Source organism: Diceros bicornis, chromosome 5, assembly GCF_020826845.1.
Source record: "Diceros bicornis minor isolate mBicDic1 chromosome 5, mDicBic1.mat.cur, whole genome shotgun sequence".
Lineage (NCBI taxonomy): Eukaryota > Metazoa > Chordata > Mammalia > Perissodactyla > Rhinocerotidae > Diceros > Diceros bicornis.
The window spans coordinates 73,281,229-73,308,971 of record NC_080744.1 but is presented as its reverse complement, the minus strand read 5'-3'; the positions used below and the strand labels follow the sequence as shown (position 1 = coordinate 73,308,971).

The 27,743-nt window shown below is 42.2% G+C and overlaps 1 protein-coding gene across 2 annotated transcripts in view; it reads right to left on the bottom strand.

The window, feature by feature from the left end:
• OCA2 (OCA2 melanosomal transmembrane protein) overlaps window positions 1–27,743 on the bottom strand; it is a 341,967-nt gene that overhangs the window by 97,448 nt on the left and 216,776 nt on the right. For both annotated transcript variants that reach the window (XM_058542240.1, XM_058542242.1), the window contains one exon: window positions 10,690–10,783. In XM_058542240.1, the coding sequence (XP_058398223.1) occupies window positions 10,690–10,783 (94 nt within the window). The remainder of the gene's footprint in view (window positions 1–10,689; window positions 10,784–27,743) is intronic.

Here is a 27,743-nt window from a genome sequence, read left to right as displayed (position 1 = left end):
CCCATCAGCATCTTCTATTGCCAACCGCAGAGGTCAGTGTTCAGGGATGGACACACGACCCAGGCTCAGGTAGTTTAGCTCAATTCTGACGTGTCATGTCTGCATAAACCAAGACTCTCTCTGTCTCCTAAGGACTGGTGAACTGTGACACACAAATCTGGAGCTGGCTATGGCATGTCAGCATGAGGGAGCGGCCTTTCTGAGACTGAACAACATTAGTAACAGCAGAGCAGGAGCAAGAGGACCAAAGATGGAGTCTGGTGGCATAATCAAGCCCCTTGATGTTGCCTTTTCAGAGAACCTAGCACTATGTTATCTCTGTGTCCTCTGGAATGCAGAGCATGGAGAAAACTGTGGAATAAATAACCTCAGAGCAAAGTTACCTGCCAGTTTTCTCTACTCGGGGAGGCCCACAGCACCTGCACTGTTCCCTAGGAGAGGCCCTTGCAGGTGAGATGTAAGTGCTAATGACACTCAGCTGAACACACGTTCCCCTCCTTCTACTCAGTCCTCACCTCTCCCTGAAACATACAGGCAGCCAAGGCCATCAGGTCTGCAGCCAGGGTCACCCACACAAAGGCTCGTGAAGACCACAAGCTGGAGCATCATCTCACTCTCTCCGCCTTTCCTCCATATAAGACTTAGACGGGGGGTTTTTTCAGTGAAAACCATTGAAACAACATGCCATGTTGTCCATTTACATGCTTGCTCTAAGGATGGGACATGTTTGATGTATCAACAATATAAGACTTTAGATCTCAAGAGCTCAATAAAAACCTCCATTGCCCACAGCCTGCTGAGCCCAAGTTCTATGCAGGCCCTGCCTGCCTAAGGTCGGCCCCGCTCTGCTTGCGGTCCCTGTGTTTCTGATGTCCCATTCTTATAACAATCCCCTTGTTTCTCAGTGCACTTCAGAGCGCATGGCCCCACCCAGAGTATCAGGAAGGGTGACAGGAGGTGGGAGGTGAGCGAGGGGTGGGCCCATCACCAAAGGAGAGGGACAGCTTCCCCACAGTGGGGGGAAAGGCATGACAGACTGACACCCAGGCTGCTGTGTGCAGGACAGACTTTAGGGCAGCGATAGAGAAAGCAGGGAGCTTGGCTAGGAGACAGCCCAGGCTATAGGTGATGCTGGCTTATTCCAGGTGGTAGAATGATGCTCCTCCATTGCAAAGAAGCCCACATCTTAGTCCACGGGACCTGTGATTATGTCACTCTGTTACCCTGTATGGCAAAGGAGACTTTGCAGATGTAATTCAGGTTATGGACCCTGAAATAGGAGGATTACCCTGGATTATCTGTGTGGGCCCAATTGAGTCACATGAACCGTTAAAAGCATAGAACTTTCTCCAGCTGGAAGCAGAAGAGAATCCCCAGAGGGAGAGTAGCAGAGATTCCAGGGGTTGTCGCAGAGATTGGGGCATAGGTGAGACTCCAGGGGGTAGTTGGAGGGATCCCAGGGTGGGGGATCAGAGGGATCCCAGAGAGAGTCAAAGAGATCCCAGGGAGTCGAAGGGATGGGGGGAGTCAGAGATATAGAGGGAGTTGGAGAGAAGCGGGTGTATCAGAGAGATCTGGGGATTCCCACCATGAGCAGGATTCCATACACTGTTGCTGGCTTTGAGATTTAGGCCCACGTGCAAGGACCAGAGAGGCTTCTATGAGCTACGGGCAGCCCCAGCTGACAGCCAGCTAGGGAACAGGGGCCCAGTCTTACAGCTGCAAGGAACAACCTGAGTTGTTCTGCCAACAACCTGAGTGAGCTTGGAAGCAGACCCAACCCCAGAGCCGCCAGAAGGGAGCACAGCCTGAGGACACCTTGATCTTGGCCTCATGAGACTCTAAGCGGGGACCCAGCTGAGCCACCTTTACCTGGAAGGCAAGAACTGTGACATAATAAATCCTCTAAATTTGCCAACTGAGTCTGGATTTCCATCTTGATTCTGAGATCTGCCTCCGCCCCCTCCCCAGATTTCCATTAGCTTCTTGCTAATGTCTCCACACTAGGCGTGCTCTCACTTCTACCCAGCAGGCCCCTCTCCATGAACATCAGCTCATATTTTCCAGGGGCTCACGGGGAGCCTGTTTTTGGAGAGACAGAACAGAGACATCACGTGGGAGTTGCACAGCAGGCATGAGATCAGAGAGGCAGAAAGAAAATGCTCAGAGGCCCGGGGTCACGGGGCCCTGGCCAGGCAGGGGGCTTCCCTGAGGAAGTGGCAGATGACTGGGGACTTAGGAAGCTCCAAGGAGAAAGAGACGGGACAATTAGTTTCAATAGGGCATGCAGGCACACGCAGGCCTGGGTGTGGGGGGAGTTCTGCTGGAGAAGGAGTTGAAGGAAAAGACCAGATGTCTGCTGAGTGTCTCCTCGGAGCTAGAAGCATTCTAAGGGCTTGGCATGCCTTTAGTCTTCACATCCTCACCACAACCCTTGGGGTCCCCAGTGTCTCCCTGAGGCAACTAAGGCACGGAGAAACTGCACAACATGATGAGTTTTCAGGGCTGTGAAGTGGTAGGCCTAGGACTCGAACCAGATGTTCTGACTCCAGAGGAAGATCAGACAGGGCAGGACTCAGGCTGCAAAACGTAAGCCTAAGGCCTTTCTGTAGACAACCAAGAAGAGCATCTGAAGGGTCCCAAACAGGTGGTACAAATTCCATGGCAGTGCTGGCCCCAGCCAGCCTCCTTTGGGCACTTTCTCACCGATGTGTCCATCCCACCACCTTGCCAGCCAGCTGGCTCCCACTGTGGGTGAGTAGACCTGCCCATGAGATTCCACGCTCTTGCCAAGCCATTCTGTCCGGCGATTATTTCCCAGGGTCTGACAAGTCTGTTCCCACAGGGAAGCCCTTGTTCCTCAGAGGGCCCTGCCCTGCTGGTCTCCATCGCAGAGCACGTACCTCAGTGCCTGGGCAGAGTCTGCCCTGCCCCACCCAAACACTGCTACTCCAGGACTTAACATGGAGAGCTGTGCTTCTGGATGACACAGAGCTTCACTCCTGATCCAGGGTCACACGCAGCAATCTGTGCAAGCTCTAAAAATAAAAGGCAACGCTTTTTATCTCTCCTGTGAGGGATTAATGATCGAAAAATACTGCTCTTTTCAGTTAACATGGCAGGCAGGCACAGCCTGGATGAAGCGTCTCGTCATGCTGCAGTTGGTATGAATTCCTCATCCGCTATGGACCACTTGCCAGAAAACCAGAGGCTCTTTCCATTTCCCGTTTCACGTTGGCAGGGTGAACTGGCTCGGTGGGTTAATGTGTTCCTGAGCACTTCTGGAGTCAGGGAACGGAATGGGGAGACTTTCAAGGATCTGAGGGAAGGGGTAGCAGCTTAATCTCCTGGCTGCACGATGAGGAGGGCTGGGTGGGATCAGGGGGGTAAAGCGAGGAGCCCTGTGACTCGAATTCTTTCCTTGGAGAGTAGAGGAGGCAGAGACACGAGCAATGGCTGGGCTGACTTCCCTCACGTAAGGCGGTTCCTCAGCTTTTTGACTTCTATCCACCTTCTCAGGAATGTAGTATGTATGACACTATGGGGAATGCTATTCCCCAAAGCCCTCTCTGCACTGGAACAGGTCCTCACAGCCTGACCTCCCTCCCCTAGACCCACTGTTCAGTCATCCTTTTGCATGAAGTCATTCCCCTCCTGAAGGCCTCATAACCTGGGAGGTAGAACATTAACTGTTTAAGTCTGACTGAGCCCTGTTTCTTTAAGAATGCTCTCAGCTACAGAAACCTGACTAACAGTAGCTTACACACACAGGAAAATCATCTCCTCCCACGTAACAAGAAGCTTGGAGGCAGAGGTCTGATGGGTAATGTCAGAGACAGGTCTCCACAATTCTCTTGGCCTCTCCCTCCCATCACAGATGGTTTCCTGGCCACATCTAAGGCAGGAGGCACAGACGAGAACTGGTACCAATACGTTTTTATCAGGATGGCAAAAGCTACGTCAAGAGGCTGCCAAACACGTTTCCCTTGTTTCTTATTGGTCAGCAAAGTGAGACAAGCAGAGCAGATGAGCAACCAGTGGGCGTATTACGGTAGAGGGAAGCAAAGAGAAGAGAGTAGGAACGGTGTTGGGTCAGCCAACCAGCAGATCCTGCACAAAAATACCGGAAACAGAGTATGTCAGCAGGTATAGTGGAAAGAATGCTAGGTTCGGATTCTGAAGATCTCAATCAAAGTCTCAAATCTGCTAAGCTCTGTAACCATAAGTGATCACTGACCATTTCTGTCATATTAAGATGTTTTTGGTTGGAAGAAAAGGAAGATGCAAAATAAGATGGTGTTGGCAATACAGAGAGTATATCTCCTGTGACAGACAGTCCAAGGTAGAGCAGGTCAGGACTCAGTGGCATCATCCAGGACCAGTTAGCTCCATCTATGTGCTCTGCCACCAACAGCACGCAGACTTGGCCTCACACTCAGGCTGGAATAGGCTCCAGGCATCTCATTACCACACAACAGTGAAGAGTATCCAGAGAAAGAAGCAGGACCACTCTCTCTCCTAAAGTTTGTTCTCAGGATCAGGGAAATCATTACCAGAAGCCCCTCCCTCCCCCACAGAAGATACTCCCTCATGTCTCTTTGACTCCAAATGGCTTTGGCTTTGGCAAGGGGCAGGAAATCCACCTGCCTGGCCCTGCCTCATCATCAGCAGGGAAGAGATGTAAGGGAATCAGCTACATCTGAATTAAATGAGGACTGTTGCCACCTTCCCTGAGCATCTCACAGGATAGTTGTGGGGTTCACATAAGATTAAGAATGTGAGAGCACTATTCAGATATCAATGGTTGTTGCAGCAATTTAATAAGATGCTAGCAGGCTTCTGATGGCACCCTACACCTGGCATTGGTCCCACATAGTGGGGAGAAAGGGGTCCTAGGTGTCACCACTCTGGTTCAAGCCTCCTTTCCAGTTTCCATTAACAGAGGAGCAAATATGCACATGAACAACTGTTGCCTGTCTTGGCGTGTCTGGGTAATCCTATGTGGAAAGATGATATATGGATCTAGAGACAGAACAAGAACACTTTTCAAAACTATTCTCTGCCTTGTTTTTGATGGACATTTTATCAGTTTATAAAGAATCTCCAATCTAATGTCCTGTGTCAGCCAGTCCAAGTTGGATCAAATACGCTCTGCTCTCAGACCAGTGATAATTTCCCACTTGACAGGGAACACAAAAATTAACTCTATGCACTGGCATTCCCTTTGGTAAGTGGAAGAACCACCTGCCACTCAAGATATGAATATGAGCAAAGGGAAGCAACAGGTTTTAATGCAGCCACATGCTTCCTGGATTGTCCACAGTCTCTAGGGTAACTTTGGCAAAGATGCCACATGTGCTTAGACCTAAAGCAGTCTTCATTTTTATTTGTTCTCTATGTTCTACCAGTAGATATTTACATTATTTTTAAAGTTTATTTTTATCCAACCAATACATGGATATGGCAACAAATAAAATAGAGGAGCTTGATTGTCAAGGAAATTAACAACTATAATGTGTTCTATGAGCAACTGAGGCTTCCAGGGTTGGGCACAGGGACCCTCCAACTGGGAAAACCAGTCAGCAACATTTATACTACCCTGACCATGTAAACGCCACCCCTGCAGGGCCAAGACGTGCACCAGGACCAAGGTCCAATCAAGTCTCATTTCTTATGTTCTATCATCTGCTTAAGAGCATATCTCATTTTAATTTGCTTCCAATTTGGACACTAACATTTTTGTACCATTTTTTGCTGAACTTGGCATTTCTGATTACCTGTTTTCAACATAGAGAGTTTAGAAGAAGAAACTCTGGAGCTAGACTGCTGGAATTCAATTCCCAGCTCTGGGGTTTATTAGTCGTATGACACTGAGCAAGTTTCTAAGCCTCCTTGGAGTTCTAAAATTTCACCAAGATGGCATTAGGTATGTATCCACTCATGTGCTGCTTCTACTCTAAATAATTCACTTCTATTATTTCTTGGATAAATTCCTCCCTTCCACTTCATTCTGTCCTTCCTGAGATTTTTCTAGTAGTTGAACATTGGCTTTCCCATATTGACCTTTTATGTCTGTTACTTTTCTCCTGCAATTTCTTCTTGACTTTTGCCTCTAGATTCTGGGATATTTCCTTGAATTTATTTTTCAGTCAGCCCATCTATCTATCTATATTTATTTAGTTTAGTAGTTATAGATTAGTCAATGAGAACATTTTTTCCCTGTAGCTTTTCCTTTTTTAATTATTTTAATTGAACTTTTATTTTGAGGTAATTGAACATTCACATGCAGTTGTAAGGAATAATATCGAGTGATCCCATGTACCATTTACCAGTTCCCCTCAATGGTAATATAATTCACAACCCTGGTATAATTCAAAACCCTAGTACAGTGTCACAATCAGGATATTGACATTGATACAGTCAAGCTATAGAACATTTTCATCACCAAAATGATCCCTTCTGTTGCCCTTTTATAGCCATACCAACTACCTTTCACTCTACCCCATACTTAACCCCCTCCAACCACCAATCTATGCTACATTTCTATAACTTTCTCATTTCAACAACATTATATAAATGGAATCATGCAGCATGTAACCTTTTGGGACTGACTTTTTCACTCCACATAATTCTCTGAAGATTCATCAAGGTTGTCATGGGTATTCATAGTTCATTTCTTTTATTACTGAATAGCACTCCATGGTAGGGACATACCCCAGTTTGCTTAATCATTTACTGTTGAAGGATAGCTGGTTTGTTTCTACTTTTTGGCTATTACAAATAAAGCTTCCATAAACATTTGTGTACAGGTGTTTTGATGAACATAAATTTTCATTTCTTTAGAATAAATGCTCAGTAGTGCAATTGCTTGGTTTTATGGTAGTTGTGGGTTTAGTTTTTTAAGACATTGTCAAACTGTTCTCCAGAGTAACGGTACCATTTTACAGCCCCAACAAAAATGTATGAGTGATCTACTTTCCTCTCGACCTCATCAAAATTTAATGCTGTCACTATGTTTTTATTTTAGCCATTCTTATAGGTGTGTGATGATATCTTATCATGGTTTTAATTTGCATTTCTCCAATGACTAATAACGTTGAACATTCTTTCATGTGCTTATTTGTCACGTACATATCCTCCTTTACACATAAATTTCAGAATAATCTTGAATATATATACAAAAAAATCTCACTGAGATTTTGATAGGAATTATATTAAATCTAAACATTAATTTGGGGACAACCAACATCTTTACTATATTGAGTCTTCCAGTCCATGAACACAGTATGTCTTCCCATTTATTTGGATTTTCTTTGATTTCTTTTATCAGCGTTTTGTAATTTTCAGCTTCAGTATTTAATTTGTTGAGTAATTATAAATAGTATTGTATATTTGATTGTAGTATCCACATGTTCATGGCTAAAATTGATTTTGGTATGTTTATCTTGTATCCTGTGACCTTGCTGAACTTATATATTAGTTCTAGGGTTTTCTCGGGGCTTTTTTTAAAATAGATTCCTTGGAATCTACACAGACAATCATGTCATCTGCAGTAGAGACAGTTCTCTTTCCCTCTAATCTGCGTAGCTTTTATTTCCCTTTCTTGCCTTATTGAACTGGCTAGGACTTCCAGCACTATGTTAAATAAGAGAGGTGAAAGCAGACATCCTTGCCTTATTCCCAATCTTAGGGGGCATTCAGTCTTTCAACAATAAGTATGATGTTGGCTGTAGGTTTTTTGTAGATGCTCTCTATCAAGGTAACGGTATGCTGGACATTTTATTTAAAGAACTGTAGAGACTGAATTAATAATATTTATGCACACACACACACCCTGAAAAGGACATCTCCGTTTGTGCCAGGCTGTCATTGCAGGGCCTGGAGCCAATCTAATCTGTTGCTGACCTGGACCTAGCTTTGTTGCATCCTGAGTTGCATTTAATTTGCTACAAGCTGAAAATGCTTTGAGAGTGGGATCAGGAGTTTCTCTGAAATAGGGATATGAACAGAGGGAGATTCTGGGGTTTCTGCGCTGTATAATTAATTCATCAGTTTTCTAAACCACGAGAGCTTTATCACTGTACAGTCTGCTGATTGCTGAGGATTCTCTATGTTCTGAAGTTCTGTCCTGGCTATCTGCCCTTCAAAAGGTGGCTTTCTGCCCTGCCCTCACTGCAATGCAGTCTGCGAAGTTCTAGCACGTCTTCGAAGCTTTTCTCTCACTGCTTCTGCAGCATCCCCAGCTTCATCACACACTCACTGAAGGCACTGAGAGATTTCACTCAACTTTCTTGCCTGACTCCTAGCCAGAGATGACAGCAGCCATTTTCTCCTCTCCCCTAAGGAGGGCTTATCACTTTCTGGAATTTACTTCATTTTGTTTCTTTGCATCTTCAGCATTCTGATGGGTTTTTTAAAACTGTGACTTTGTAGCTCATGTTGTTTGCTTTGTTTGTTCTCTGTTGTATAGAGAGCAATGGTCTCCTGCAATCTATACTTCCTAACTGGATTCAGAAGTCCCCTGAAGCAAACTTTGACCAACGAGCAACAAGAGACAGCATGGAACTAACAGATAAATCTCTGCCTTCCTCCTTCCCTTCCGAGGCACAATGGTTCCACAGGATCTCTCTATAAATTGCCCCACCTAACTAAAAACCGGCTTTGTTTTCTTTTGAACCTGTTAAAGGTTCTATACTTGGTAAAGTACCATGTATTTGCTTTCTCTCCTTCACTGCCTCACCTCACTTCCTCCCTCAGTCTTCCTGCCCTAAGATTGCACCTCCCAATAAAGCTTTAGCATGCAAACTTCCTGGCCTGCTAGGAAACCCAGGCTAAGGTAGATTTCTCTTAAGACTTATTTAAATTTTTCTTAGCTCTTAGTAAAAAGAGCAACCAAAAGGTATTAGGATCAAACCAGGAAAGATATCTTTGTTTCAGACTAACTAGTGAATCACACTCAATTTATATAATAAATGACATTTCAAAAACCAACTGAAAATTTGTATTTAAAGTGGTCTTTAAAATGCCAAACACTGGGGGAATGGGAAGTTATGGTTTAACAGGTATGGAGTCTCTGTTTGGGAAAATGAAAAAGTTCTGGAGATAGATAGTGCTGATGGTTGCACAACAATGTGAATGCACTTAATGCCACTGAACTGTACACTTAAAAATGGTTAAAATCATAAATTTTATGCTATGTGTATTTTGCCACAATTTTTTTAAAGATGTCAAACTGAGGGGCCAGCCCAGTGGCATAGTGGTTAAGTTCCCACGTTCTGCTTTGACGGCCCGGGGTTCATGGGTTCAGATCCCAGGCACAGACCTACACTCCACTCTTTAAGCCAAGCTGTGGCGGTGTCCCACATACAAAATAGAGGAAGATGGGCACAGATGTTAGCTCACAGACAATCTTCCTCAACAACAACAAAAAGCCAAACAGAGTCAATGAGAGAGGGTCCCTAACAGAATAAGTGTAGAGTCAGCACCCAGTACAACTGGGCATACCACAGACAAACACCATTCAATGACCAGAGCTACGAGGTTACAAAGATCCCGAGGCTTAACACCTTTATTGTTCATTACGGCTGTATCCCTGCTTCTAAAAGGGGCTCAGTCAACAAGTGTTGAATCATATTTTAGGTTATCAGCCATATAAATGGTCCATGTTAGCGTCTGTCCTTGACAACCCCCTCCACATTCATTCCACATGTTCTGGGGGAATCAGAACTAGCCCAGGAGGCTTCTCGCCCTTTGAAACCCAGCTCAAACCTCCCTCTCTGAGAGCCCTCCCTGACTTTCCCTCCAGTCTGCACTCTCGAGTAAGAACTTGAGGCCTCAGTCACTGAATTAGGTGAATTAGTTGTCTCCAGAAATCATAGCAACTTCACTGAATGACATTAATCCCCCTTTACAAATAAAGAGATAAACTAAACAGAAAGTTATTGGATTTAATAGTCAGATCAACTAAAGAACAAAGCAAGCTGGATTATCTAAGCATGCTTGGATGTAAGAATAAAAACTTAAATGCATCTGGTGTGGGTATCTAAGATCTTCAAAATCCTCTTGTGTTCCCAGAGGTGGTGAGGCCTCTCAAACGTGAGACAGACTCTAACACAGCTCCCTCCAAAGACAATCACATCCAAAGTCCTGTGTGCTCACCAGAGGTTAGTCTCTCCTGACCCTTTCCCTGATTCACCTTACAATTTCTCCAAAGGACAACACCCCCTTCCCCCCCAAAATCCTTAATCTTTCTTCTTACTCTTAGGTTAGAGTCTCTACTTCTTAGCTCACCCATTCGTCACTTCATTACTCCTCCCTCTTAAGGAGCAAATGAAAAAGAGAGCCAGCTGAGGCTGGCCTCTGATTCAAGTCTGTTTCTAGACACTGCATCTAGAGCTGCATCTGCATGGTGCAGCGTGGGCACGTTAACTCTGAAATGTCAGTGACGATGGTCCTTAGGCCATGGGCTTACAACGTCAGGGGCAGTTCTGCAGGGAATGGGAAGTGACAGTCTTCACAGAGGAACTGAGTAGCTCTAGAATTGCCCCAGTCAAAGCTGAAGATGGGTTTCCACTCAGGAGATCATCTGGACTCTCCTAATTTACTTTCAATTTGGCACACACTAACCATCACTTCAGGCTCACCACAGTGTCAGTGGCCCCTCACCTCCATGCATCAGCACCCCCTTACCTCCCAGGCAGGCGCCGAGGGCCAGGGCATACATGAGCGGTGGCGCAGGAAGGCTGACCTCGGGGTCTTGGCTGAGGTTCAGGAGCACGGGAATCTGTGGAGGAAAAGGACATTGACATCACATCCATGGAAGCCCAGAGGAGCTACCCACACTGTGACTGACGTGCAAAATCCAAAGCACTTTTTCAGCAAACTGTAAAGAGTATCGGATGTTCAAAAGGTAACCAAAGTGAACTTTGGAAACCACAAAACCTTGAGTTTGAGCCCATTGCTATGTCTTTGTTTCCAGCCATATGACCAACTAACTGGCCCTCCTTCTCCTCAGCTGCGGCCCCCTGCTGCTTTGAATCTTAAATGAGATAAAGTCGTGTAGAACCTCACACAATGGCTGGGACCATAACCATCTAACCAGCATTATTAGCCCTGCAGTGGACCAAGTTCTACAGTGACTCCATGCACATATCATCTTATTTAATCCTCAAGCATCCCTCAGGTGTGGTCGCCATTCCTTCGATTGATAGATGAGGAAATCAAGGCATAGAGAGGCACAGATCTTGTAAGTGGCCAAGACAGAACTTGAACACAGTTCTCTGATTCCAGACTACACACAGTAAATCTGTGCTAAACTGCTGTTCACCAATGCCCTCTGTGCAGTCTTCCCAACCCTGCTAATGTTCCTAATATGATAACAGGTATCAGATTCATTAACTAGGAAGTGGCTTCTCTAGTAAGTCACAGCATCCAGTGTACCTTTCTGATGGACATAAATTTCACATTATTGTAATCAATTAAACATGCAGTGGTTGTAGAGTTTCTGTAAGAAATTTGTGTTCCAAAAGCATGCCCCCTTGTGGCTCATGTTGCTAATGAAGAACAGAAGAGGACGTAACCATCGGGCCTGCTTCCAGCACACTCGGGGGATGTCAGTCCATGTTGTCACTGCTATGCACCTCAGGGAAGCCCATGAGATGTTAAGGAGGGACTCTTGGACCTGCTGCCTTGGGGCAGTTGCCTTGTGTGGATGTCTCTAAAGAGCAGGAGGAGAACCCGTCCAATGGTAACTATCTGGAAAGGATTATTCAAAATCACAAGCAGAAAGCTGAAACCAATGTGGAGATATGTAAGTGACATGTGTAGGAAATATGTAAGGAGATATGTAAGATATGTTCCTAAGTCACACTCTGTTGGACACCAGGTCTCTTGATGTCATGAAAGTAATGCTTCATTGTATATTTGGGAAGATTGGATGACTCCTCAGCTCTCTATCCCTGCAATAAGACTTCACATGGATGCCCTTTGCAGTGGCCCCCCAGTGGGGCACATGAATCCACTTCCCCACCCCACTGACTCTGGGCTTGGCCAGTGGCTTGCTTTGACCAAAGGAAGGTGGGTGGACTAGATAAAAGCATCCCATGTTACTGCAAGCCTCTCTGGAGCCTCAGTTCAGTTGTAAGAAGAGCAAGCCCCAGGAGGTGTTGCTGCCCCATGGGGTCCCCAGAGAGAGGACACATGGAGGGGGCTCCCATCAGCTCCAGTGGAGCCCTGCCCAGCAGCTAACCTATAGACTCAGGTGCCCACCACACACGCTCCTCTGTCAGCCTTGCATACGGTTCTCCAGAGTGGTCTTGTAGGGTCTGAGAAAGAGCCCTTACTATTTGCTGGGTCACAAGGAGCATTTTGAAAAGCTCACTTTTTCATTCTCAGTAGCCCCAAATACTTACTGGAGAGAAATAAGTAACATCCCAGGAAATCTATCTGATGCAGCAATAGAAACTCCTGGCATAGGGGGCCCCTGAGTAGTCCCCATGGCTGGCATGTTTCACGTTTGCTTTGTTGTCTCACGATGAACTCAACTGCTGCCACAGAGGCAATTTCAAACTTGAAGTCTTGGTTCTTTGGAGGAGCAAGTGAGGTGCAGCTTCTCACAGCACCCAGGCATCAATGAGCAGAGAAAACACACATTGTATGGCCCCTAGGCGCCCCCACATGCCAGGCAGCATGCTGTCAGTGCAAAGCCAGCCTCTGCCCTAAAGGATGTCACATGCCGTCTGGCTCGAAGAAACAGACTCAGAACAACTAGGCACAGGACGCTGGGTCCTTGTCAGGGGCACTGAGAGGCATAAAAGGAGGAAGGAATGCCTTTGCCCCAGTGCTGTTAAAAATCAAGATAAGTGTCCCTGCACACACGTTTCAGACCACATAGTTACAAGTGCCAGATTCTATTATAGGCTCATGGCTGCAAAACGTATGCTATGAAATTGTTTTGAAATCAAGCTCTCTGCTGGAATTTGCAATTCAGATGAAAGCCCATGCCCTAAACTCTGCCCCAAATTCAAGGATCTACCTGTGGCTCCCATGGCCTGCTCTCCCTCCTTCTGAGACCAGGTCCCTGCCTTGATCCGGCCCCCTACCCTCCCCCTACATGAATGCAGTGGGGTTTCACTGGCCTCACACTCACCACTTGCCCCCTTCAGTTCCATCCTCTATGCAGCCAGCAGTGACTTTTCTGTCTTTTAAATCTGACTGTGTTATTGGCTCCTTGACCCCAAGCCCTCACTCTGAGCAAGCCCCCCTTCTTGAGGCTCTCCTCTCCTCGCACACTCCGTCCCTTCTGTCTTCACAGGTATGGACCCCAATGCTGCCTCCCACTCCAGTGCCTTTCCCGGTGCCAATGCCTCACTGTGGGTGCACTCGACCTTGTCCTTACGTCAACCTCCCACTCAGCCTGTAAGAGGCTTGGGCATCTCTCCTCTGAAACCTTTCCTGACCTTCCCAAATAGCTGATGTTTTATAATACATTATGCCCAGATATCACATTTAACACATGGTGGGACGACATTGTCTTGTGTGTGTCTTGTGTGTGGTCATTTATGTCTTAATGCACTCACTAATTATTCATGGATGCCTACTGCTCTAGCACCTGTCTGTTAATGCTCTAGATACAGAGGACATAGCAGTTAATACAAGAGACAAAACTCCCCGCCCTCATAGAGCTTACATTATAATAAACAGAGAGAGAAATTTTTAAAAAAATAATGAATAAGGATGTCATAGAAGATGGCAAAGTAGGAAGCTCCAGGAATCCAACCCACCACCTAAACAATTATTGAACAGTCAACTGTCTGAAGTAACTGTGTAAGTTTCCTAGGGCTGCCATAACAAAGTACCAAAAACTGGCTGGCTTGAAACAATGAAAATACATTGTCTCACAGTTTTGAAGACTAGAAGTCCAAAATCAAGGTGTTGGTAGGGCTATTCTCTCCCTGATGGCTCTAGGGGAGGATCCTTCCTTGCCTCTTCTAGCTTCTGGTGGTTACTAGCTATCCTTGGTGTCCCTTGCCTTGTAGGCACCTCACTCCAGTCACATGGCCATCTTCTCCTTGTGTGTCTTCACATTGTCTTCCTTCTTCGCATGTCTGCCTCTGTGTCCAAATTCCCCCCTTTTATAAGGACAACAGTCATATTGGATTAGGGTCCACCCTAACGAACTAATTTTAACTTAATGATCTCTGTAAAGATCCTATTTCCAAATAAGGTCACACTGGGAGGGACTTGGGGTTAGGACTTCAACATATCTTTTGGGGAGACACAATTCAATCCATAATAGTAACTATTTTGGAAGTATGGAGTGTGGTTGAACACTTGCAGGAGCCAGGGAAGAGATTAATGAAGAAGCTGATGAGTTTTGGCCTTTCTTGAAGTGTTCACCATTCTCCAGGCCCCCAGCCCTGTGGCAGACAGCCATGGGGGTAGTAGTCCACCTTTATTTGCAACTTGCTGCTAGCAAAGTGGGTTCGAAGGACCTCATCCTCCAAAAATTGGGTTTCGTGTGTTGATTACTGAGCACTGCTTTTGATCACTGAGGAGCCAATACATAGGCTGGCCATTGTTAAAACCCCCAAGGGATAAAGCAGCTTCCAGGAGATTTAAAGAAACTACTTATTTTTCCCAAATTTTGGAGCCAGATATTTAAAAAAAAAATCCTTTACAGGATACTGGTTGACTGTAGAAATAATGGAAGAGAAACATCAATTCAACAACATCAACATCAGAAGACCACACACAACAAGGAATGCATACTTTGCAAAAAAAAAGTTTGGAAAAGTCACAAATGGATAGCTCCAGCCTTTGACAAGCAAGATTTAACAATCCCTGACAAGGGGAGAATTAGATCTCCAGAGTTACCACAACATAATACTCAAAATGCTCAGTTCTCAAAAAAAAAAAAAAATTACAAAACATACAAAGAAATAGGAAAGTATGGCCCATTCACAGGGGAAAAAAGCGAATTTGACAGAAACCATCCTTGAAGCCCAGACATTAGAATTATTAGTCAAAGATACTAAATCAACTGTCTTACATATGTTCAATTAGCAAAAGAAAACTATAGACAAAGAACAAAATCAGGAAAATGATGTATAAACAAAATGAGAATATCAACAAAGAGACAGAAATTACAAAAAGGAATGAAACAGACTTCTGGAGCTAAAAAGTACAATAACTGAAATGAAGATGTCACTAGAGGAGTTCAAAGCAGATCTGAGCAGGCAGAAGATAAGATCAGCAAACTTGAAGATAAGACATTTGAAATTATCAAGTCTGAGGTACAGAAGGAGAAAAGAATAATGAAGAAAAATGCACAAAACCTGAGAGACCTGTGGGACACCATCAAATATACAAACATATGTATTATCAGAGTCCCAGAAGAAGAGAGGGAAAGGGGCAGAAAAAATATTTGAAGAAATAATGACAAAAAACTTCCCAAATCTGAGGAAAGACATGAATATACATGGAGTCCAAGAAACTCCACGAACTACAAGCAGGATAAACTTAAGGAGACCCACACTAAGATACATTATAGTCAAATTATCAAAGCCCAAAGACAAAGAGAGAATATTGAAAGCAACAAGAGAGAAACAACTCATCACATACAAGAGATATTGGAGTGACATCACCGATACAGTGGAGTACAAGATTCCAGCCTCCATTCCCCCACAAAGATCAGTAATTAGACAGCTATCCACAAACAAAAGCAGCTCTGGGAGAACTCTCGAGTCCACTTAAGAAACTTCAGGAACACAGTGGAACAAAAACCTTGAGAATAATCAAATAAAAAGTGGGAAAAAACAGCTTCATTTTGACTGCATCATCCCACCCCCCAAGCCAGCACTGCTTAGTGCCAAGAGGGAATTTCCCCACCAGAAAGAGGTCCTCTCACTGGCAAAGGGAGAGTGGGGTGAGCAATCTACTTGCCCAGCCTTTCAGGGCACTGCACAAAGGACCCACTTTGGTTTCACCCCACCCAGAGACGGGCAAACCTAAGATATACAGAGATGGCTAAGAATAAGGAAGAAAAATGGGGCTACCATTATCAGTCACACAGCAGTTCACAGTAACCTGCTCTGCAGATGAGCTGGTAGCTTTTGCTACTGAAGAAACCAATGGCCAGCACAGCTGCTGCAGACATCTTGCAGATTTTACCCATTTCTTGCCCCACAGTTATTTGTGTTCACTGACACCAGCCACCTGAGTCTCTCCCCGCTCCCTCCTCTCACACCCCTACCATAGCCTGGGACCTGCATCGGTAGCCAGCCGAAGCCACTGTAGCTGTACAAGTGCAAGACACCAGCTTAGACCCCTGCAGCTGACCCTATCTCTGTGCACGTAGTTGCAGCCAGCCCTTCCAGCTGTGTACTTATGCACCACTGACCTGACGCTTATCACTAACTTCCATTGCTATGTGCACACCCAAGGCAAGATCCTGCAGCCACAGAAGTGCACACCAATATCCAAGGTCCCCACAGCTGCTGGGCTCCCAAAGATGTGGCTCTATCTACTGTCACTGGCCTGTACCACTGAGCTCACCTGCAGCTAGCCCCTCTAGCTATGCACCTGCATGCCCCCCGCCTGACTCCCAAAACTAGCCTCCACTGCCATGTTCCCATGGCAAGAATCAGCAGCCATGATAGTACACACCAACAGCCAGGGCCCTGCAGCTGCCAGTGCAACCTCAGTTGGCCCCAGCCCTTGCTGCTTGCCCTGGCCCCCACCACCATGTGTGTATTTGCAACTGGCTCTTGCCACCACACAGAAAGCTGCAGCTGGCCCCTGCTGCTGAGTGTGTGCACATCACCAGCTCTGAACACCACTTCTGCCAGCCTTGGTCCCTAGCCACAGGACCTAACGGCACCACTGGGGACCACAACAGCCCTTTCAGCCTCTGTGGACCACCCATAGCACTCACCAAGGACCACACAGTGTTGATGCCATGGACCCTAGCAGGCTAAGCCAACAAGTCACCACATACCCTGGAACCAGACCTGCCACAGGCCTCACACTTGGTGCCATGAACCACTATACCCAGCTCATAGCATGCTCTAGCATGCCCTCAACCACAGATGAATGTCTTTCCTTACTGAAGTCAGTCGATGAAATCTGAAGAGGTGACTGCTTCTTCAAATGCACAGACACCTACACAAGGCTACAGGGATCATGAGGAATCAGGGAAACATGACTCCACCAAAGAAATACACCAAACTTTCAGTAATTGACCTCAAACAAATGGAGATACAGGAATTGTCTGACACAGAATTAAAATAATTGTTCTAGGGGCCGGCCCAGAGGTATAGTGGTTAAGTTCGTGTGCTCTGCTTTGGTGGCCCAGGGTTCACAGGTTTGGATCCCAGGCATGGACCTACACACCACTCATCAAGCCATGCTGCAGCAGCATCCCATATAAAGTAGAGGAAGATGGGCGTGGATGTTAGCCCAAGGCTAATCTTCCTCAGCAAAAAAAAAGAGGAAGCTTGGCAACAGATGTTAGGTCAGGGCTAATCTTCCTCACAAAAAATAAAAATAAAAAAAATAATTGTTCTAAAGATGCTCAGAGAGCTCCAAGAGAACACAGATAAACAATTTAACAAAAACAGGAAAACAGAACAAGAACGAAATAAGAAGTTCAACAAAGAGATAGAAAACATAAAAAAGAAGTAAACAGATATTTTGCAGATGAAGAATACAATGATTTAACTGAAGAATTCAATAGAGAGCTTTGACAGCAAACTGGACCAGGCAGAAGAAAGAAAATGAGAGCTTGAAGACAGATCATTTGAAATTATCCAATCAGAGATGGAAAAAGAAAAAAGATTGAAAAGCAATGAAGAAAATCTACAGAACTTATGGGATAACACTATGAGAAACAATCGATGTATCACTGGAGTCCCAAAAGGAGATGAGAGGGAGAAAGGGGTAGAAAGATTATTTAAAGAAATAATGACTGAGAATTTCCCAAACCTGGGGAGAGATTTGGACATCCAAGTTCATGAAGCTAATAGATCACCCCAAAATTTAAATCTAAAATATTCTTCTCTAAGACACATTATAATAAAAGTGTCTAAAGTCAAAGAGACAAATTTTAAAGCAGCAAGAGAAAATAAATTTCTCTCCTACAAGGGAACCCCCATAAGGCTATCAGTGGATTTTTCAGCAGAAACTTTGCAGTCCACAAGAGAATGGGATAATTATTCAAAATGCTGAAAGAAAAAAACTGCCAACCAAGAACACTTTACCCAGCAAAGGTGTCATTCAGAAATGAAGGAAAGATAAACACTTTCCCAGACAAACAGAAATTGAGGGACTTCGTCACCACTAGAGATGCCTTGCAAGGAATGGTAAAGGAAGTTCTTCAAGATGAAATGAAAACATGCTAATTAGTAACATGAAAATAAAGTACAAAACTCACTGATAAAGCTAAGTATACAGTCAAATTCAGAATACTCTAACACTGAAATGGCGGTGTGTGAATCATTTAACTCTAGTACAAAGGTTAAAAGAGAAAAGTATTAAAAATAACTATAGCTATATAATTTATCAGTGGATATACAAGACTAAGAGATGTATATTGCGACATCAAAACCATAAAATTGGAGCAGAGTAAAAGGATAGACTTTTTGTATGTGATTGAAGTTAAGTTACTATTGGCTTAAAATAGACTGTTAAAACTATAAGATGTTTTGTGAAAGCCTCAGGGTACCACAATACGAAAGCCTATAGCAGAGACACACAAGATAAAGAGAAGGAAATGACAGCATACCACTAAGGAAAATCATCAATTTACAAAAGAGGACAGCAAGAGAGGAAGAAAGAAACAAAGGAACTACAAAACAGCAAGATGGTAATAGTAAGTTCTTACCTATCAATAATTACTTTAAATGTAAACAGATTAACTTCTCCAATCAAAAGGCACAGAATGGCTGAATGGATAAAAAAAAAAAACAAGACCCAACTATATGCCCCCAAAAGAGACTCACTTCAACATCAAGGACACACATATATTCAAAGTAAAGTGATGGAAAAAGATATTCCATGCAAATGCAACCAAAAGAGAGCAGGGTAGCTATACTGATATCGGACATAATAGACTTTAAGTTAAAAACTGTAAAGCGACAAAGAAGGTCATTATATAATGACAAAGGGATCAATTTATCAAGAGGTTATAACAATTGTAAATATATGTGCCCCCTACATCAGAGCACCTAAATATATTAAGCAAATATTAACAGATCTGAAGGCAGAAATAGACAATAATATGATAACATTAGCAGACTTCAATACCCCACTGTCAACAATGAATAGATCATCTAGACAGAAAATCAATAAGGAAATATTGGCTTTGAACTAGCCTTTAGAACAAACGGACAAAATATATACACAGGACAGATATATACAGGACACCCCATCCAATAGCAGCAAAATGTACCTTCTTCTCCAGCACACATTGAACATTCTCCAAAATAGATCATATGATAAGTCACAAAACAAGTCTTAACAAATTTAAGAAAACTGAAATCATATCAAGTATCTTTCTCAATCATTATGGTATGAGACTAGAAATCAATAACAGGAAGAAAGCTGGAAAATTCACAAATATTTGGAAATTAAACAACACACTCCTGAAGAACCAATAGCTCAAAGAAGAAATCAAAAAGTAAATCAAAAAATATCTTGAGACAAATAAAAATGGAAAAACAGCATACTAAAACCTATGGGATGCAGCAAAAGCAGTTCTAAGAGAGTCATTTACAGCAATAAATGCCTATATTAAGAAAAAAGAAAGATCTCAAATAAACAACCTAATTTTATACTTCAAGGAACTAGAAGAACAAACTAACCCAAAGTTAGCAAAAGGAATGAAATAACAAATATCAGAGCAGAAATAAATGAAACAGACTAGAAAACCGATAGAAAAATCAATGAAACTAAGATCTGGTCTTTTGAAAAGATAAACAAAATTGACAAACCTTTAGCTAGACTAAGAAAAAAAGAGAGAAGACTCAAATAAATATAAATGAAAGAGGAGACATTACAAATGATACCACAACTGATACTCAGATCATAAGTGACTACTATGAACAATTATACGACAACAAACTGGATAACCTAGAAGAAATGGATAAATTCCTAGAAATATACAACCTACCAAGATGAAGTCATGACAAAATATAAAATCTGAATAGACTTATAACTAGTAAGGAGAATGAATCAGTAATCAAAAATCTCCCAAAAAAGAAAAGCCCAAAACCAAATAGCTTTATTGGTGAATTCTGCCAAACATTTAAAGAAGAATTCATGCCAATCCTTCTCAAAGTCTTCCAAAATATTGAAGAGAACAGAACACTTCCAAATTGGTGAATTTTGCCAAACATTTAAAGAAAAAATTAAAAACATTTAAAGAGAAATTAACACTAATCTTTCTCAAACTATTCCAAAACTTGAAGAGGAGGGAATACATCCTTACTGATTCTATGAGGCCAGCATTACCCTGATACCAAAGCCAGATAAAGACACTATGAGAAAACAACAGACCAATATCCTTTGTGAAATTTGGCACCAAATTACTGAACTTAAGGAAGCCATTGCCTCTCCAAACATGAGACAAATGGAGAGACTCCAGGGCTCAGGCAAAAGAGGACAAGACCACAGAAGGAGCAGAAACACAGGTAGCATCACTCAGGAAATAAAACATAAAATTAAAAAGTAGCAAATGATGGAAAAGGTTTTCTGTGAGAAAAAGAGGTGGGATGAAGGCTATAAAGGTGCTGTTTTCCAAATAAGAAATCCAGATTGATTTAGCACTTTAAACTCTATGAATGTATAACTTGATTTAAAAGTAAACATTAAACAACTAAACAGCTCAAAATAATGAATAGGTAAAACACACAATACGTTATGTGGTATTAAATGCTATGATAAAAAAAATGAAGCAAAAGGGAGACAGGGAAGGCGAGGGGTGTCAATTTAGCACTGGGAAGGTGACATTTTACAAAAACTCAATAAAAGCTGAGGGAGCAAGACCAAGCTCATAATGATCTGTGTGAAGAGAGCCTCAGGCAGAAGAAACAAAAAGTGCAAAGGCCTCAAGGCAGGAACTTGCTTGACATGTCCAAGGAAAACTAAGGAGGCCAGTGTGGCTGGAGCATAACGGGCAAAGAGAAGAGTGACAGGAAGTGAGAGCACAGAGGTGACAGCAGCCATATCTGTAAGACATGTAGGCCACTGCAAGACCCAGCTGTGCTAAGTAAGGTGGGAAACTTCTGTGGAGAATACACGCTTGGGGGTGAAGCGAGAGTGGAAACAAAAGAGAATTTTGAGGTGACTGCAATACACAGGTGGGAAATGTTGGTTAGGATTGCAAGGCACTAGTGGAGATGTTGGGAACTGGCCAGATTTAGAAACTTTGAAGAGCAGCTGGTGGTGGGGTGTTGGTTCTAAGGGTTCTAAGGGATCAGGCTTGTTCTAAGATTTGGGGGCCTGAGCAACAAGAAAATTCAATTGTTATTTATGGAAGTGAGGAAGATTGGAGCAGGATGGACTCAGAATTTTGGTCCGGGACATCTTAAGTTTGAGATGCCTATTGTACCCCATTGAAGAAGTGAGAGAGACAGCTGGATATCTAAGAAACCTTGGAGTGATAGAGTGTAGGTGGCATTTGGAGCGCGAGCTTGGATAAGACCACTCACAACGAATCTCAAGTGTGAAGGGGCCAGAACTGAGTTCAGTGTTTGGGGGCTGTAAGATGAGGAGGACCAATGGAAGGATACTAAGGAAAAGTGCCACATGGGTAGGAGGAGAACTTGGAGGAGCCAAAAAGGAAAAGGGTTTTAAGGAGGAGAGAGCTCACCTCCATCACACACTGCTGATGGGGCAGGGTGGAGGAGAACCAGGAGCATCCCTGGACCTCTCTCAAGGGTGCATACTGTGAGGTCATCAGTCACCTTGGAGGGACTGTTTCAGTGGATTGTAGGAGAAAGGCTTGACTGCAATGGGGTCAAGAAAAATGTGGGGGGGTTACAGTGAGACTGGGATGGTAAGGATAGACAAGGCTTTCAAAGAGTTTGACTATTAACAGAAGCAAAGGAAAAGAAGGTAGCCAGCAGAGATGTGGGGCCCAATGAGGGTCTTCATGAGAGAAGAAATGGCAGTGTATGGGAGAAATGGCAGGGATTAAGAATTGTTTTTCAGGAGCGGAGAGGCAACCCTTCATCCAGTTCAGGTTGGTTGAGACCACCAACCCAGCAACTGGGCTTGTGCAAATGCCCAGTAAGTGACTTTTTTGACTTCAAAGGGATGAAAATCCCACCCTCAGGTCATGTTAACACCACCATTTTGTGAACATGCGTCCTATGAAGAGCCATGAAGCTTGACTGTGCTTGCGCAGATCATCAATTAGCTCACTTCTCCTTACTTGCAATCATCTACCTCCACACTTCAGACTGCCTTGCACTTTATACCATAAATTTTGCCCCAAGCCCTGGATCAGGAGACAGTTTTGAGAGCTTTTGCTTGCTGTCTACTTGCAGGTCAACCTCACAATAAAGCTTTTTTCGTTTCTCAAAAGCTGATGCCATAATAATTGGCTTTTCACAGGCATCAGGCAAAAGAACCCCAACTTTGTGCAGTAACAATTTTGGCAACTACAAAGGGACAAGGTCCTGTGACTGCCTGCCTGAAGCTCTGGAGCGCCCAGCAGGGTGAAAGGTCTCTTTGCCAACCTTAAGCAGCCACCTATACAATTCTGTCTGGTGGCTTGGCTGATTGGGTCCCATTTCCCACCTTTAGAAACTACACTGTTTGTTGCAGCCACCTTGGAAACAGTCCCCTAAAACAGAAATAAATATAAACGCCTGGCAAGATAACCTGGGATAATTTTAAATTACAGTGGCCACTTTTGGCTTCTTTTGAGTTTACAAGCCAAGAAACAAAGAAATCTTTAAAGAGTCAAGTGCGCCACCTCTTGACACAATTGCTCAAAACCTAAAGGTTCCAGAAGCTTTGTAAATATTTACAAAGAACAGCAAAATATTACTAAGCCCGTTTCATGTCCTGAGGGCTTGGCTTGATAATCGTCAGGTGGGGGGGTTCTCAAAATACAGTCAGACAAAAATGCAGTTGCACCCCATTTTGCAGCCAGAGATGGTCAGACAGAAATGCTGGTTGCACTCCCTTTTGTAGCTAAGGGTCCTACCAAACTGCTGTCAGCCTCAGGGGAATTACATTGGCCATTAGAAGGAATGTCCCAATTAGATAAGATCATTTAAAAGTGCACTTAAAAGCAAAGGCTTCAAAATTCCAAAATAACGTTACTGAAAGTTTTGTTGCAAAAAGCTAATAGAAAATTAAGTTATAAAAGGTACCTAAAAGAAAATAATATTAGGTCATGGCTTTACAGACACCCCTATAATCTACCTTTGAAGGAGGGCCCAAATATGAGCCCCTCCCAGAGTTAACAAGACTCTGAGAGATTTTCTGGAAAACTGCTATGTTAACGATTAATGGAGCTGTTCAATACTGCCAGGTATAGTTACTGTTTGTTCTGGCTGAAACCTGACAAGATATTTGAAAGGATTCAGCAACTTACGATCAGAAATTTGGCCAAATGGGAAGCTGATATTCAGAGCCTAATGTCATTTAAGTTACAACCCATTTTCTGAGGAATTAAGAGCAACTGTCCTTATCTTACAAATCCTTGCAAGACTGGAAATGCAGCTCCAGAGGTAGTTCCGATTCCACCCATTTCCTTTATCTCAAAAAGTTTGTAACCTCCCTTGGAATTATTATGTAGCCCATCACCAATTCCTGAGACTGAAAAGAAAAAAAGGAAAGAAAAATGGCCATAAGAGCACCTTTGCCCAAAATCTAGCATCTTGAGTGTCTTTTCCACAAATATTAGAGAAAAAGCTTAAATCAAAATTTGGATTCAATTATTCTTTCATAACTAGTAAGTTTTGTATTACTGTTCCTGATTCATGGCAGTAATTGTAAAACAATAGCTATGGAATCCCTGTGTTTGTGTGTCTATATATGTTATATACATGTGATATTTTAACCTCCAGATGGTATAATTTCTAAAAGAGCTCTATTCAATTGGCTTAAAGTAAATGCTTATATAAATGTAACAGAAACTAACCCAAATGTTTTTCACCCTAACACGATATAAAATAATCTTTGGTAAATGAAAGCTTATTTAAGTTTGTTGGTTTGATTAAAATAGAAATGTGAGTTATCAACATTGGATATGATGCAAACATGCAGCCTTTATTCTACCTGGACTTAATGGTCAAATAAGCTCATGTTATCTCTGTTACAAAACTTGTTAGTGAAAATAATAACTTAGAATGATAGCTGATTTTCCCTAATGTCTCATAAAGTCTTGTAGGCAATCTAAATAATTATTGGGAAGAAGTAAACTAAATAGATGTGAAAAGACAAAAGTTTTAAGTGAACTTTTTAACAATAATTATGTGTTATGGTATATGTACTTAAAATAACCCCAAAACCTTCTGGTAATTGGAAACCTTAGAGTTTTGCTAAATCAAGTTAAATCACAAAATTTATTGAGTATCTAGGTCATTTCCACATGAAATAAAACATTAGATATTAAGTACTAAACATAGATTTATCTACCTTTAGGCTTCTTATTACAGAGAAATTGGAAAAATACTTGAGTTTATTGATAAACATGTTTTGTGCCATGCTGAGAAATTTTCTACAAGAAAGCACACGTTTCTAGACAGTATTTGTAGATCTGTCATTCCACAGGATTCCAATCCAAAAAATTAAGGAAAGTTGGATGTATGTTTTCAACAAAAAATATTTAAGGTGGGGCTGCCCAGTGGTGTAGTGGTTAAGTTCACATGCTCTGCTTCAGTGGCCTGGGGTTATGCATCGTTCATCCAGCCATGCTGTGATGGCATCCCACATACAAATTAGAAGAAGACTGGCAACAGATGTTAGCTCAGGGACAATCTTCCTCACAGAAAAAAAAAGATTTAGGAATGGAGATATTTTTGTTTTGTTAAGAAAGATAAATTTGTCCTAAAGTACTAGCAGGGAGGAAAGAAGGCATGGGACAAATTCTGAATATAAAAAGAAAGTTATAGAAGGTCTGTGGAAGAGGAACCCTGAAGAAAGAGTTTCATGCATGGTCAAGTTGGCTAAGATTAAAATGAATTCAATTAAGTGAATAAATTTTAATATCAAAAGTAAGCTGGTACAAAAATTAAAATTTGGTTTTTTTCACTCTCTTAAAAGGATAATTTTCTTGAACTTTTAGTCTGCTCTTGATAAAGAGATTATAAAAAGTTCGTCTTTGAGTAAATCTACCTAAAAGACAGAAATTCTACGTTTTTGTCAACATAATTTCCTTGTTCTAATAGGTTAGAATCTTTCTATTAAGAGAAATAAGTTTTTTTTAACTGTTTAACTCTGTATATCTTCCTTTAACATCTTCTGTTGTCACTTTTGTTAAATGGATAACTAAGCATTTTTTCACATTCAACTACGATCTTATTTGACCAAGTGTTTCAAAACCTTTTGATATTTTTCACAAACTTCCCCCAAAATTCAAATCTTAAAGTATTTTTTCTGACCTAAAAGTAACAGAATTTCCAATGGTATCTGAGACTTCTCAAAGAATTTGTTCTCTCTATAAAGAGTAAGATATTAAACTATTAGGCTTATTTGGTATGTTAAATTCCATGGGAAGCATTGTCAAATGATGATAAACCTTATAAGGTTGTATTGCATGGGTGAATGTTATTAATATAAGTGTTTTAAAAATTATATAACATTCCTAAAATTCTGATCTGTTCTGGTTATCAGTCATAATTCTAGTTATTTTAAATTGTTATATGTCACGGAAATAACCAAGTTTCTTTATCAATTGCCACTTTTAAGTCTTTTGTTATTTACAGACAGTTATTGTTTTACTCTCATTCTTTTGCTAATATGTTTCATCTTCAGAGAGATTCATGGAAAGGACTCTGACACCTACTCTAGAATACAGGTTTCTGATAAACTTTCAGCTTATAAAACTGAGCTGGTTAAGAAATTACAGAACTCTACCAGAGAAACTGATGGCTTCATAAAACTGCTATCAGAAGATCAAGATCAAGAATTGATTACATGAGAGTGAATGAACTTATGAGGATGATTATAATTTTAATGATTTTTTTGTTTGAAACATTGATTTTTTAATGTCTTATTTTTCCAGATTTAAGGAAACTTTTTCTCTTTTCTCTTAAGCTAAATATGACTTATAGCAATTTGGAAAATTATACCTTTGTAAGCAGAATTGAAACATTTATTTTTTTCTCCTTACTTGATCCATCCAGAATTTGGAAACTCTTTATGAGTATTTTTATTTTCATGGCAACATTTGCATAAGTTGAATAAGAATCTATTCCTTATAACAAGACACAATTGGAAATGTTGGTTATATTACCAAGGCTTTGACTAGAATGTCATATTTGAGAGAGACATACATAGACTCAGACATGACCAGACAGCTTTAAGGAACAAAGGTTGACTTTAGAACAAATAAAGCCACTTGGAAACTGGCCTGGTACCTTGCTTCCAGGGTTCCCAGCAACCTTACCAGGTGAGTAAAGAAGGTCACTCCCTGGAAGGTGCAAGAACCTCAGGATATTTTTGGGGAACCTCAAGAAGAGACGAATCCATCCAGATTTATAGGTATTGCAGGCAGAGCCTGATGATAAGACCTTAGCTTGGCTTTCCTGGCTGCAAGAGGCCTTTTAAAGTTCAATCTGAGATTCCTTATAAAAAGTTCCAGAAAAGCAGATTTAAAAGAGAATTGCTATTCTTGCTGTATTTATGTAAATAATTGGATCAAGTTTATTGAAGCTAGACTTGTTTTACAAACCAACAAGTCTTAATTTGGCAACCTTTGGTAAAAATGAGGTTGATTTTAGAAAGAAAAATTATGTTTCAATAAAAACTATAGTACACATTTATGGAGATTAGATTCTAGTTACATTAATTGTCTTTGAGGTTTTTGTTTTCTGTCTGTAAACTGGACTGGATCCTGAGTTCCTCTAGTCACCTCAAATATCTGGCTAAAAATAATACCCATTTCCAGTCAGAACCCCACCCTCATACCCTTTATAATTCCCAAACAGGTGACACCCTTCATAACAACAAGAAACAGAAGGACCAAAACATTCAAACACTGGGTGGCCACGGAGGCCTGCATTTCCACCCAAGAGTATTCTTATGAACCTCTATCTTATTTTGAGTAACTTTTCAGAAAAAGCAACAAAGCTGAGAAAACTCTTGGATCTCCAGATAAATAAGAAGCTGTTCCTACCTCTAAAGCCAGCCTCTGCATGATCAGATTGAGAGTCTAAAATCAGATGACAGCTGAGGGGAAAACTTACCCAAGATACGGGACCAGGCCTGTATTGATACAACTTAATTCTACCATGTTCCCGTATACACCAGTCTGCACTACCTAATTAATCATCTCTACCTATTTGGAAATTTCAGCTTCCTCCTCAGACAGAATTCCATAATGCCTCACTCCCTGACTGATGAAACACCTCTCACTAACACATCTTTGCCTGACTCTTTTTGGTATATTGTTCCCTCTCTCCTTCTCGTTGTATGTTTATTAGGACTTAATAAGTTTGTCCTCTTAGTCAAGAGTTTGACTCCTTGTCAAACTCTACACTTGCTGTATAACTTCTGTCCTAAAAACT